We start from the raw sequence: 13,176 nt of genomic DNA, 5'->3' as shown, positions 1-13,176 counted from the left end.
AGTTAGGCTTAGCAGTACAAATTGCCCGTCCCCACAAGACGACATATCCGGTTAACACGCCATCCCAAGAGAACGCTTCGGTAACAGAGGTGCCCACTATGAATGGGTTAAATGCTATTCCTGCTGGATTGAAAATTCATCGCGCTCTTATGGATCAGTGCAGGGGTCGATTCAGTGGAAGTTGTCAATGTATCTCAAACTATTGAGTGCGAGTCGATTAGAATAAAGCTGCAGCCTGGGACAACTGTGAATACCTTCCATTAAGACTTTGCAGTGCAGACTGTAGCAAGATTTTTAGGGTAAGAACTTAAATGGCATTACATGGACATCAGCTCTTGGTGGTCTAACAGAAAAATGGACTGGTATTCTCCCCACTGCGAGTATTTCCTCCCCATTATATTTTGACAAGTGAGGATAATTTTTACTTTACCTGAAATTAATTAGTTCAAAAGGAATTCTACATTTTATACTTAATAAAAAGGAATAGAAATTGTTGTTTAAATTACCTAAAATAGTGAATCTTGTAATGGAAAAGGAGTTAAAGTACCACTGAATTAATAATTGTAGAAAATATTTCTGAGGACTGCCATTTAATACATTGCTAAATGTTAAAAAATGCATCAGTTTTTTTTTTTTTATTTATTTATTTTATTTTATTTTTTTTTTTTTTCTTAAGAAAGCAGTTGGTATGTCCCATAATTAAATTGTGAGTGCTGAATTAAGATAATGTTTTTGTTAAAAACTGGCCAGTTATCCCAATTACATGAATACTTATTTAATGTAGAAAATTAAGTAATGCGTTTATAATAGTGTCCTCTTGTATATACGTATTATTATTTAATGGTCTATTACATTCCCTCTATATGTTTGACCGAGAGGTTCTAGAAGCATGAATTCTACAAGAGTTTGGGCTTTTTTTATAAAAACACAATGCAAAACATGCTAGCCACTTGCTTAGATAATTTATTGAGAAATTTTGATAATTTCAGAGTATCAAGGAAATCAAAAAACTATTACTGAATTTATTGATTTATTGATATGTATGGATATTTCTTCCTTGGTACTTTTATGAGGCTGTTATTGAGTGTTTAGTTGCAGTGAATTAATGTTATAGCACTTTTAAGAGAGATAGCATTTTTATGTGATATGGAAATGGATTAGTATCACATTATTTGGGAAAAATATAAGTTTTTGATTTTGAGCACCAGCAAAGATTTATTCCTCTTTACTTTCAGAGTCTGAATTTGAATTGAGGAACTCTTAAAAAAGTTATGTCACTATTGGTTACACAAGCATAGGGTTGGGAACCCCTACTATATACAGTGATACTCACAAAATTTAAGTAGAGGCTGAAATATTTGTTGTCATGTAGAATAATATAAAATACTGCCATGCATCAGCAATTAACAAAATAATTTTATGAAATTATCTCTAATATTTTGTAAAAATGTTACCTCTATCAATGCATGCATGTTTGTCCACAACAATGATCTAACCATCCTTATCCAGCTTTGGAAATAATAATGTTAGGATTAGAATGAATTTAACATAATGCCTTCTTCTCTTTCCATTAAGATTAGAAAACAAACAATTTCTTATTGAAATCAATGCTGTGAGTAATTAAGCAGTGGATTTTATCATTTCTGCACTTCCAAAACTTCGCTGAATGTAAAATGTTTTTTTAATAGGAGCTATGAATTATATGAACTACAGGTTTACATGTTTGGAAAAAGTTATATTTTAATACTCTTATCTGATCCTCTGAGATATTAACAGCATAATTAGTATTCCAAGTTGGAAGATTATCAGATTGGGTAGGGCTAGATGATTGAGGTGTGAGATTTTGGAATTTAAAGGCAAGAGATTTTTTATAGCACTGTCAAATAGTTTCATTCAATTGGCAGATGAAAAATTAGAAGTTGAATTGGCAGTTTTCAATTAAAGATGGTATATTTTATGCTCAATTTTAGAGAAGCATTTATGTGTGTTTCTTATAATGTGATGAAGAAGTGACAATTTGAATATATATATATATATATATATATAGTAATTTATTTCCTAAACAGTATTGATTAATTGATTATATTATCTCCTAAGTATATATATATATATATATATATATTGATTTACATACACTTGGGAGTTAACAGTACATTAAAAGAAGAAAATAAAGGGGGTAAGAAAAAGAAACAAAGAAAAAGAAAACAGTTATAAATGCTTTACCAAATTCTGGAACTGCAGGAATAAAAACATAATAACTCAATTCCACATTTATTGGCAATGCTCTGAATTCTATATGCACATTCTGCATTTTATCTTCCACCAATTTATACAGACAATCGTAAAATAAAGTTGACTGCAATTAAAAACATATGCATATCAGGAACTCATAAAAGGATCATATTTTATAAATACCAATAATTTATAAATTAACTCAATTAAGGATTTCTTACAGGCCCCCTTCTGCTTCTAACTGCATTTCTAAAGTCAAAAATTCTGCACATATTTTTTTGCTTGAAATCATCAGTTATTAACACAATGAATCCTTCAATACCTACAATGAAGAAAATCAAATGTAATATAATCCAAAACATGGAACTACCACATGCTAATTAAAAAATAATTTACAATATTTTTAAAGTATATAAAGGAATTTTGTATTAAAAATAAGTGACAAATTTTTAACATATATAAAGGAACAAGGAATTCTCTTTTTTAAAAAAAAATATTGTTGAATATATATATACACTGGTGTGCAAAAATTAAGGACGAAATCGAAAAATTAGCATATCAGCTGAACGAAGAGGCAGAGCGGACAGAAAGACCAATCAGGAGATTAAGTAAGGTGATGTACGGTAGCACATGCGCAGATATGCAGGTAGACGTAATGGGGGAGTGTCTGAGTAGTATAAAGCATGTTGTCGGTGTAAAATCAATATTTCTGGCAAAGAGATTGCACGCCGTATAGCAGTTAAAATCACACCGAGTTGCTGCCTCAGCGAGAAATGGCGAATAATCAATCTGTTAGACAACATATGGATGCTTTTACCTGAGGTCGAATCATTGGGAAGTTGGAGGAAGGCCGCAGTGTGACAAGTGTGGCTGCAGAGTTCGGAATTGCTCACAGCATCGTTTCACGACTTTCAATTTCAAACATTTTTCAAACTACAGGAACAGCTATCCGGGGGTTCAGTAGTGGTCGTCAATGAGGAACCACACCCGCAGATGACCGGTATATTGCCTTACAGGCCAGAAGAAACAGGCGGCAGACAGTGGGAGAAATCGCTAGACACATGACACAGGCGACTGAACGACCAATATCGCGTTTTACCATGGCCAGAAGACTGCACGGTGGTGGTCTGTTTCCACGACGCCCTGTACAGTGTGTACCTCTAACGCCTGCCCATCGGAGAAGGCGCTCTCTGTGGTGCCGGGAACACCGGAATTGGAGAGACAATGAATGGGGATGAGTACTCTTTACAGATGAGAGCAGATTCAGTCTGAGTAGTGATTCTCATCGCATACTCATCTGGAGAGAGCGGGGAAGCCGCAATCATCCCTCGAACATCATTGAAAGGAACAGGTATGGAGGTGGCGGTGTTCTCGTTTGGGGAGGCATCATGCTTGGTAGTCGTACAGACCTTCACATCTTTGACGCAGGTTCAGTCAACGGGACCCGTTATTGTAACGAGATTCTTCTTCCATATGTGCGTCTTTTTAGAGGTGCTATGGGTCCACAGTTCCTTTTCATGGACGACAATGCACCATGTCATCGCACAGTAGCTGCCGAACAGCTCTTAGAGAGTGAGGATATTGAACGTATGAATTGGCCGACACGATCTCCGGATTTCAATCCCATCAAGCATGTATGGGATTTTCTAGGCAGACGCTTGGCAGCTTGTACCTTACCACCAGTAACGATTACGGAGCTTCGATTGGCACTGCAAGACGAATGGGAAGCAATGCCTCAACAACTCATTGACACCCTCATTCTCAGCATGGGCAGATGCTGTGAAACCTGCCTAGCAGTCAGGGGAGATCATATCCCCTATAAAAGACCGGATGTTTCTTGCTGGACACCCATCACAGGGACTTTTCAGCCTTCAGTCGCATTGCACTCCATGCTACTTTTTCAATAAAGCTTCTTTTTATCCCTCTGATTTCTCTTTTAGTAAGTGTTGCTTACATTACTCATGTCCTTACATATTGGGGATCTTACGGTATTAAATGTGTTGATTTGGAAAGCTTTTGTACAAAGTTATATTGAAAAAAATGTCTTGTCCTTAATTTTTGCACACCAGTGTATATATATGTAAAATAAAAAAAAAATATGATGGCTTTGCTCTTTGTGAACCAGCATCCTTTAATTAATTTTCTGCAATTCAGGATCGTCCCCTAACCCAGTACCTGCTAGAACATTCACGCCTATTACATAACCTCCTCATATAAATGCTGCGTCATAAGTTTTCTACATTTTTCTAGAAGCTACTCTGTTACATAACCTTTCATATAAATGCTGCGTCATAAGTTCTCCTAGACAGATGTCTTCTCGCCTTCGTCCTGCTAACGCTTCCGCTATGCTCCTCTTTCTTTGTTAGAATGTTGTGATGTATTAAAGTTTAAAGTCAGTCGTATCTAATAGTTCAATTACTGAATAAGTTATTTGATTAACTTCATCTGGAAAAAGTCATCTGCTATAAATTAAAATAAAGATATGCTTGCTGCTAAAAGTGAAAAGTCCTGAGTCGTCATTTTTCTCCGTGATTCAATCATCCCAGCTTTTTTTTTTTTTTTTTTTTTTTTTTTTTTACATTTGCTAGTACTTTAACTCTTTCTCTTTAAAAAGGCTTCTCTGTCGCTACGCCTTTTTCTTTTTGAAGGGGGGAATATGTAAGAAAAAAATATATGAATCAGAATTATAATATAACTATAAACATTAATTCTTCCTCTCTATTCTAAAATCGTAATAACTTATCTGCATTGCGTCATTTCTAGATCACTCTATGGCCCGCGCAACTCGGATGGCGTAATAATTAAGAACTGAAACTGTCCTTGTAAACCAAAACTTTTCTCTTCGCGTGCCTCCATCTTGCATAACTAAGCACTTCAGCTTTTGCTCTCTACTGTGCTAAGATGTAATTTCGCTGGCTTGCTTTCTATCCCAACAATATCAAAAATGTAAATCTTCTGTGGAAAGGCATGACTAGAGTGCCAAGTGATTGTGGCCACAAATATCAATTGGAAATAAAAATGGAAGTAAAACTGCCTCGACTGCCAAGTTCTTTAAATACTACGCAATCAAAATGCTTCTTCAATATGGATCTAAGCACGCATCTACAGTGTTCCGTCTTTTCCTTTTCCTTTGCTCTTATTATGACATATATATGTAAAATATAAAAAAAAAAATACGATGGCTTTGCTCTTTGCGAACCAGCAACCTTTAATTACTTTTCTGCAATTCAGGATCGTCCCCTAACCCAGTTCCTGCTAGAACATTCACACCTATTACATAACCTCCTCATATAAATGCTGCGTCATAAGTTTTTCTACATTTTTCTAGAAGCTACTCTGTTACATAACCTTTCATATAAATGCTGCGTCATAAGTTCTCCTACACAGATGCCTTCTCGCCTTCATTCTGCTAACTCCTCTGCTATGCTCCTCTTTCTTTGTTAGAATGTTATAACATAAAGACAGTCATATCTAATAATTCAATTACTGAATACTGCTCTAAAATAAAATAAAGATATGCTGTTAAAAGTGAAAAGTCCTGAGTCGTCATTTTTCTCTGTGCTTCAATCATTATAGCTTCGTCAACCATCTGCCAGAACGTGTAATGGAATAGCCTCACCATTCGCCCACGATGTGTTGGAATAATGAAAACATTACATATATATATATGCGTGTGCGTCAAATGAAATAAATATCTTTTCACTGATACTGTTCATTACAAATTAATTTATAATAATTTTGCAGCTGCTACATTTATTTAGAATAATTTCACATTTATTTCTCTGAGTGACATGAACACTTGAATCTAGTCAAGAGATTTTTTGTAACTTTGTATAAATTAAACTATTATTTAAAATATTTTGGTACCTTCTGATTATCAGCATTCCCCTTCCCAAAAAGTCACTAAACATTGGCTACTAATTTTTTGCCAAACCAAGTTGAGAAAGAAACAGACATTTTCAAAAATGGTTTTATGTAAAAATGACATAAAACCATCAATTAACAAAATAAAAAAAAAATTAAAGAAGCATCTAGAATATTTTTTTTTTCCGGGAGCGTTGTTCTTTCTGTGTACACAGAAATCTTGTTTCAGCTTCAAAAAACATTAGAGAATTTCACAAATTGCAAAAAATGCATGAAAATTTCTGAAGAAATGCAGTGTTTCCTTTTTCATCAGCCAGAAAACTCCACAACCACATTATGATTTCTTTCAAGGAAAAGAAAAAGGACTTGGATGCAACAAAAACTAACACCACATAAATACATGTTGGCGACCTTCATGGATTGCCTATTTTGGTGACATAATGCAATACTTCATGAATATTTTTCGGGGTGGGGGAATAATAAAAAAAGTACCAATATTTTTATTGAATTCTTTAACTATTAAAACATCATTCTAAAGAATGAAAGGCTATTAAAACAAAAAGCAAGATTCTGAAAATTTAGCCAAAATATTTCAGAATCATATTTTATACATTACATAATCTTGTTCTTAAAAAAGAAGAATTTTTAAGAACAATCTTTTAAAGAAATAGAAAATATCTAATTTACTCGAGAATAAGATCTCCCCCCCAATATCGTTACATCGTCCCCTAAAATTTGGCAGGTTCTCATAGCTAGGTATTCTGATGAATGTAATTTCAGAACAGGATGGAGGGTCTCATAATTAGGCATTCAGATGAATGAAATTTCAGGATGGAAGGATAATTTAGGAAAGACATTCATCACCTTACTATAAAAAAAGTACACCACATATGTTTAATACTAAATAAACCACATATGTAATTACCATATATATAAATCACATAACTACTGCTCATTACATTAGCCACATCTAATTAGTGATTTTAGTTTAAGCATGTATCCATTATTATGAATAATGCTATGCTTGAAAACAAAAAGGTAACAATCTATATCATTTCTTAAAATTTATCTTAAAATGTAAGAAATGCCTTGTTTTCAATTAAATATACTACAATTTTAATATCAATAAAAATTTTTATACTTTATTTAATACTTTTTATTTTTATTTCTATTTCAAATTATTTAGATTCACATGACAATATGAATTAAGATGTTCACTGTCATCTATGAAAATTGAGTTTACTTGTCAGCAATGAAATAATTCATTACTGATTACCTAACCTAAATCATCTAGTACAAGCACTGCCATAACAAATGCATGCAAAGTTTAGATGTTTAGTGTACAGCAGGAGACTAATAACTTGTCATACTGAAAGGGATCCTTTACTTTTCAAAATGTAAATACAATAATTAAATATTTAAAATGCAAAACTTGTTTTTTGATTATTCAATGGGAAAACATTATAAACAGACTAATCAAATTCTTGTTTAATATCAAACACAGGACTAACAGAAAATTACTTATCACACTAGTAGAAGTTTAGCATGAATACAGAATGGATGAGTGTTGTTAATCTAGTTCAGAGTTATCTCGTAGAAGGCACAGGAAGCAAAAATATTTTTGTATGCCAACTGCAGGTATAATCATATGAATTTATTTATATATAAAAGTAATCCATTATATCTAGATTGAAATAATGAAACACCAGGCAAATAATTTTAAAGCATAAAAATGCAGATAGAGTTTTGGCATGTGTGAACAGACCAACTATATCAGCTTTGGCAGCGAATGTGTTAAATTCTACAGAAATAACTTACCCACTTCAAATTTATTACTGCATTTTTACATACTTAATCCTTTCCAGGAGAGATAAATTTTTAACATAATGTGGAACCAATTATACACAAAAAGTTCATATAGACCTTTTATATACAAATGAAATTGCCCCTACAACATGTCTCTAAAATTAACGAGCAATCAGAATACTTGCAAAAAATCTTGACTCAACCTATTCCTCTCTTTGGACCACTGGCTTCACATAAGGGAAATTAATCCTTCATGTCATCTTTTCATTATGTATTGGTATTTCAAAACAAGATTTTACAATCATCAGTAACTCAGGATGATTTGCAGCATTATCACCAGCTCACATTTTACATAATTTAGCAGAAAGGAAAGACCTCGATAAATTTTATTTTTCTTTGCAAATTTTGAACTATTCATATTAATATGAGTAAGAAGTTTCCTCGAACTAATAACATGATTAAGTACATAAGATATAAAGGGAGACTGGTAAATAAATGACGGAACTTCTCGCATTCCTTTTCATATCACTCTCCTCCACTTGTGACAATTTCCTTACTTTGAGAGATGCAAATCTGGAGGCTAACCAAATTGGCCAATTAATTGTTTTGACATTGAACATTTTCAGTTGCACCTCAATCACAGATGTGCCTTCTCTCTGTAATTTATCAACAACATTTGGAACATACTCAAACAGAAATGGAAAAATTACGTCTATTTTTCGAAGTTTTTTTTTTTTTTTTTAATGCTCTAATCATAATACATAATTTAAAGTAAAGCCATGGTTTAAACTAAGACAATGATACCACCAACAATAACACACACACAAAAAGAGGTCTATGCTGAGAGCATTTCAATCAATCTTCCAATAACAGGAAATATGAAATCTGCATACTGATGCAATGCTATTTTTATATTTTACACCCACAAATTTGCAAACAAACTTTTATTAATTCATTCTTACTGTTTATGATGAGAAATAGTAGGAATTCTTCAAAGTAATGGGCATTTAATATGACTGATATAATCATCATATTAATATGACTGATTAATATCAAGTGAATCCATTCCATGATGTAACCAATTATTAAAAACAGTTATTAAATAGTTATTTCAAAAATGCTAAATGCATTCAGAAATAACTATGGAAAAAGCTGTGATAATTCTGGACACCATACAATACCTTCTTGAAAAATTGTAAATGTTATATTTATAGCTGACACAGGTAATCCTTTCTGCAGTTGTAACAATTCTGCAGCATATGGAATAATAGAAACAGAAAATGGAGCAGCAAATTCAGATGCCAGTTTAGTTACTGGGGCTTGGGTCCAATTAGAAAAATCAAAGTTTCTGCATGCTAAATTTATTTTTAAAAAAGAAAAAAACAGTGTTAAAACTTAACTAAATATAAAATACTTACATATATCATATAAAATAACAAATCATTGCTACTATAACAGAATTAAAAACTGTATATTAGAATTTTTTAAAAAATGAACAGATATTGCCCCAACTACATTTTTATACAAAATATGGTAAGAAAGGAACTGAATGGATACTTTACAATTAAAATCATATCACATATTTTTGGGGCCACACTGTTGCATTCTGCCTTATTTCTTACCCCACATCTTTGGCTCAATAATAAATAAATGAAACAATTAGGAACAGAAATAAAGTATATTCTCTAATTTCCTGACAAAATCTTCTTCCATAAGCCTATGGTGGAGAAAGAACATAGCCGATCTTATTGTCTTCTTTTTTTGAATAAGTTTTCCCCACTTTCCATAGTTTTGTTGCATCCATCAGCTTTTAATATTGGAACAAGATAACAAGGACTTGGTACACACTTCTCTTATATAATTATTTCATTCAACCTTCATGTTGCAATTCATTCGAAGTAAGCTTTGGTTTACAAAGCTCAATAATCTTAACATTTGATACCGTGAAATGACTCATATGGCAGTAATGAAAGGAATGCATGACACAATAAATTATGTTTGTGTTCAGACGCTTTTTTTCTTTCTACCATGAGTAAAGGTTGCATCACCATTTTGTGTTTGAGTAACATTTTAATATTATTCAAAGACAATCTTTCTCTTTGTGAAAAACATTTTTTTTTTTTTTTTTTTCTTTTTAGAAGGAACCAAATAGCTGCTTCTTCATGTCTTGCCAATTCCTGAATCATGGAAATCACTGAAGCGATAAACAATTCATCTAGGAAAGAAGCCAGGCCAAAATAAACAAAGTTAAGCTGAAAAGAGTCATTGAATGTTTAAATAAATATGCAACTATGCAAAAAAATAAGTAAATTGCAAAGTATAACAGTATATCAAATTCTCAGTTTTTTTATGTACATATAAGGTAGTCTACACAAAAGTAGCCCACCACTGATGATACTATAACAAGATAAACACAATCTTTCTAATGCAGTGTGCACAGGAGTAAACAAGAAGATGAAATAAAGCTGAAACACTTGTTTTATTTGGCAATACAAAGTCACCAGACAGGGGCAATCAGCAGACAGAGAACAAGAGATCATACCCTCCTCCAAAGAGTGTAGTACTCATATTGAAGATGGGAAAATTTTTCATGGACCAGACAGTACAAATACATATATATATATATGTGTGTTAAAATAAGTTACTTATAGGCAATAATCCAAATAAAATTAAAAGTATTTTTAACAAATACTATTAATGGAAAACTGAAAAACAAAATGAAATAAGAATAATAATCCAAAGTTTATAAGCAAAATTCAGGAAGCTTCTGTACAGAAAACTACCAAGCAGAATTAATTAAGCAGTGATTGCCTATTTGCAGCCTAATCACCAGAATACAACAATGACATACAGAGACTTGGCTTTTAGTCTTATCTCAGCAGGGCAAAGCTGAAGTCCCTTAGTTATTCAAATACATAAAGTATTGCTTCAGTGTGAAGCCTATAATAGGCCTACTCTGTGGTGGATGACAACTCAGAGTGATATTCCAGGAAATGAGCAGGCAAATATCATTGAAGAGAATGTGCCTAATAATCCATCCCTTCTGGAGCATCCTTTTTCATTTCTAGTCACATTTTCTGATACAGTCCACCACTAAATATCTCTTTGCACAGTGGAAGGAACGCTAGGATTCAGTTGCGACAGGCAGGTGTACCCATTGGCTGATGCCAAAAGTTAGAACAGAACTGCAAACTGATAAAGCAACATTCACTCAATTTCTCCACACAGCCCCTTTCTGTCCTATCCAAGTTGATTTGGGCATAGTGACATAGACATCTGTGACTGTCAAATACTGATCACTACATATTTGGATGTTCCTTTATTTGAGTCCATCATCTCAAATTAATGGCTCCTGAACACTGTATGGCTTAGACACAGAATACACTATCTGATAAAATTGCTGAGCTTAGAAATGGAAAAGCTATTAATTACTATGTTTCCAATGCCAGAACTTCTCATCGTCAATAAAGGAAAAGTATATATCTACTTTTGCATATTTAGCATCATTTTTTATTATTATTTAATTTGCTCCATGTAATATTATGCATTTTTTGTAATATGCATTATTATGTATGCACTGTGTGTTGTAATGTAGGTATTTGTATGTTAATATGCATTTTATTTTGTACATTTATTATTATTTTTTGCATAATTATTTTGTTCTCTATTTCACATGTGTTGTATCATAGTTGCAATGCACATACAAATTTGTTCTTAAGTACTCTTTTATGTTGATTTATAATGTATTTTTGTATATATCTTGATGCTAGGTAAATATCTATAACAAACATGCTGATAATATTCTACTTAAAAATATGCATAATGGTATATATCGTAAATGTAGTCAATAAAAATTAATGATATTGATAATGATGATTATGTTCAATTTGTAATACCACTGTTATGTAACAATGGAAAACCTATGCATGTAATTTTTTATGCTCTCTCTCTTTTTTGTCTTTCTTTTTTTATCCAATAAATTTTTTTAGCAGAATGACATTTAACTTCACACAGCTTGACCTAAGAAGAATGTCATCTTAGTTGTATATTGTACAGAAAACTTATCAAATTGCTTTTCAAATTAAATAGCATTTACATTTAAAAATTCCTGGACAAAACTTGTGTTTTAAACCACGTTTTCTTCTTCTCTTCTTCATTGACTCGACAGCTCAGTGTGAGCCCTGGTCTTCTCCAGCCATCTCTGCTTTTGGCAATTGTTTTCCAGTTTTTTACTTTCAGAATGTTTAGGTCATTTTCAGCATAACTTATCCATCTCACCAGGGCTCTACCCCAAGGTCTGGTTCCATGGGCTTTGCTAGGAAAATTTTCTTACAGCACCGATCTTCATGCATTCTGGCCAGATGACCACCCTATTTAAGTCTCTGTAGTTTGAAGAATTCTACTACATCAGGTTTTATATAGATCTTGTATAACTCTAAATTAGATCTTCTCCATAATCCATTCATACAGACTTAACCAAGTATCCCCAAAGCTTCCTAATCACATAAAGTTAGTGCCCAATCTTCCGATGCATATGTCATAACAGATCTTATAAGGCTCTTGTAAAGAAGTAATTTATTTCTTAACTTCAGAAAGCTGGATTTTAAATAACTCTTCAGGCCATAAAAATATCTTTTTGAAGCAGAAATTCTTTTTTCAAAAGTTATCTCATTTTTATAATATATCTCCTCTCCCAAATATGTGAAACTATAGGCTGGTTCAAATCTATAGCTATAATTTCTAAATGATTAAGTGGTAGGTCAGATTTTAAACAAGGCATATATTTAGTCTTATTTTTCGTGAACAGAAAGGTAAAATCTTTTTGCACTTTTTTCAATGCCATGAATGCTTGTTTAAGAGTAGGAGAAGCAGCACCAGCAACAATGCAAATATCATCTGCATAAGCCAGTAATTGAATAGTCTTTAATATAAATATTTCCTTTAGAGTTTTTTATAATTTTTTCAAGTGCAATATTAAATAGGAAGCCTGCCAATGCATCCCCCTGCGTTATTCTATTTTTGACCTCAAGTTGTCCGCTAAGGTCACCTTGTAAAAGAAATTTGTTTTCTTGGTATCCTTAAGAGTCAAAGCCACCAGTATAACAAGCTTTTCTGGCATATTTAAATCATGCATGATTTTATTGAGTAATTTCATATTAATGCAATCAGCAATCATACACAGTTCTAAAACTGATAAAAAGATTATGTGTTTTGATTCCAAATTCTATGCATTTTTCAAAAATATGCCCTAGACTGAAAATCTGCTCAGTAGTC

General features: G+C 32.6%; 1 protein-coding gene across 2 annotated transcripts in view; it reads right to left on the bottom strand.

Moving 5' to 3' along the window:
• LOC118203851 (uncharacterized) overlaps positions 1-13,176 on the bottom strand; it is a 37,919-nt gene that overhangs the window by 16,303 nt on the left and 8,440 nt on the right. The window contains exons 3-5 of one of the 2 annotated variants that reach the window (XM_085817575.1): positions 9,084-9,257; positions 2,454-2,554; positions 2,224-2,356 (exon numbers count right to left, since the gene is read on the bottom strand). In XM_085817575.1, coding sequence (XP_085673701.1) covers positions 2,224-2,356; positions 2,454-2,554; positions 9,084-9,257 — 408 coding nt within the window. The remainder of the gene's footprint in view (positions 1-2,223; positions 2,357-2,453; positions 2,555-9,083; positions 9,258-13,176) is intronic. The other variant, XM_085817576.1, reaches the window with a different exon arrangement.

The sequence above is a fragment of the Stegodyphus dumicola genome, chromosome 5, assembly GCF_044657685.1.
Source record: "Stegodyphus dumicola isolate Sdum_Otavi_A_Nest chromosome 5, ASM4465768v1".
In the NCBI taxonomy this organism is placed as follows: Eukaryota; Metazoa; Arthropoda; class Arachnida; order Araneae; family Eresidae; genus Stegodyphus; species Stegodyphus dumicola.
Note: the sequence above shows the minus strand (reverse complement) of the source record. Positions and strands in the feature narration are given on the sequence as shown.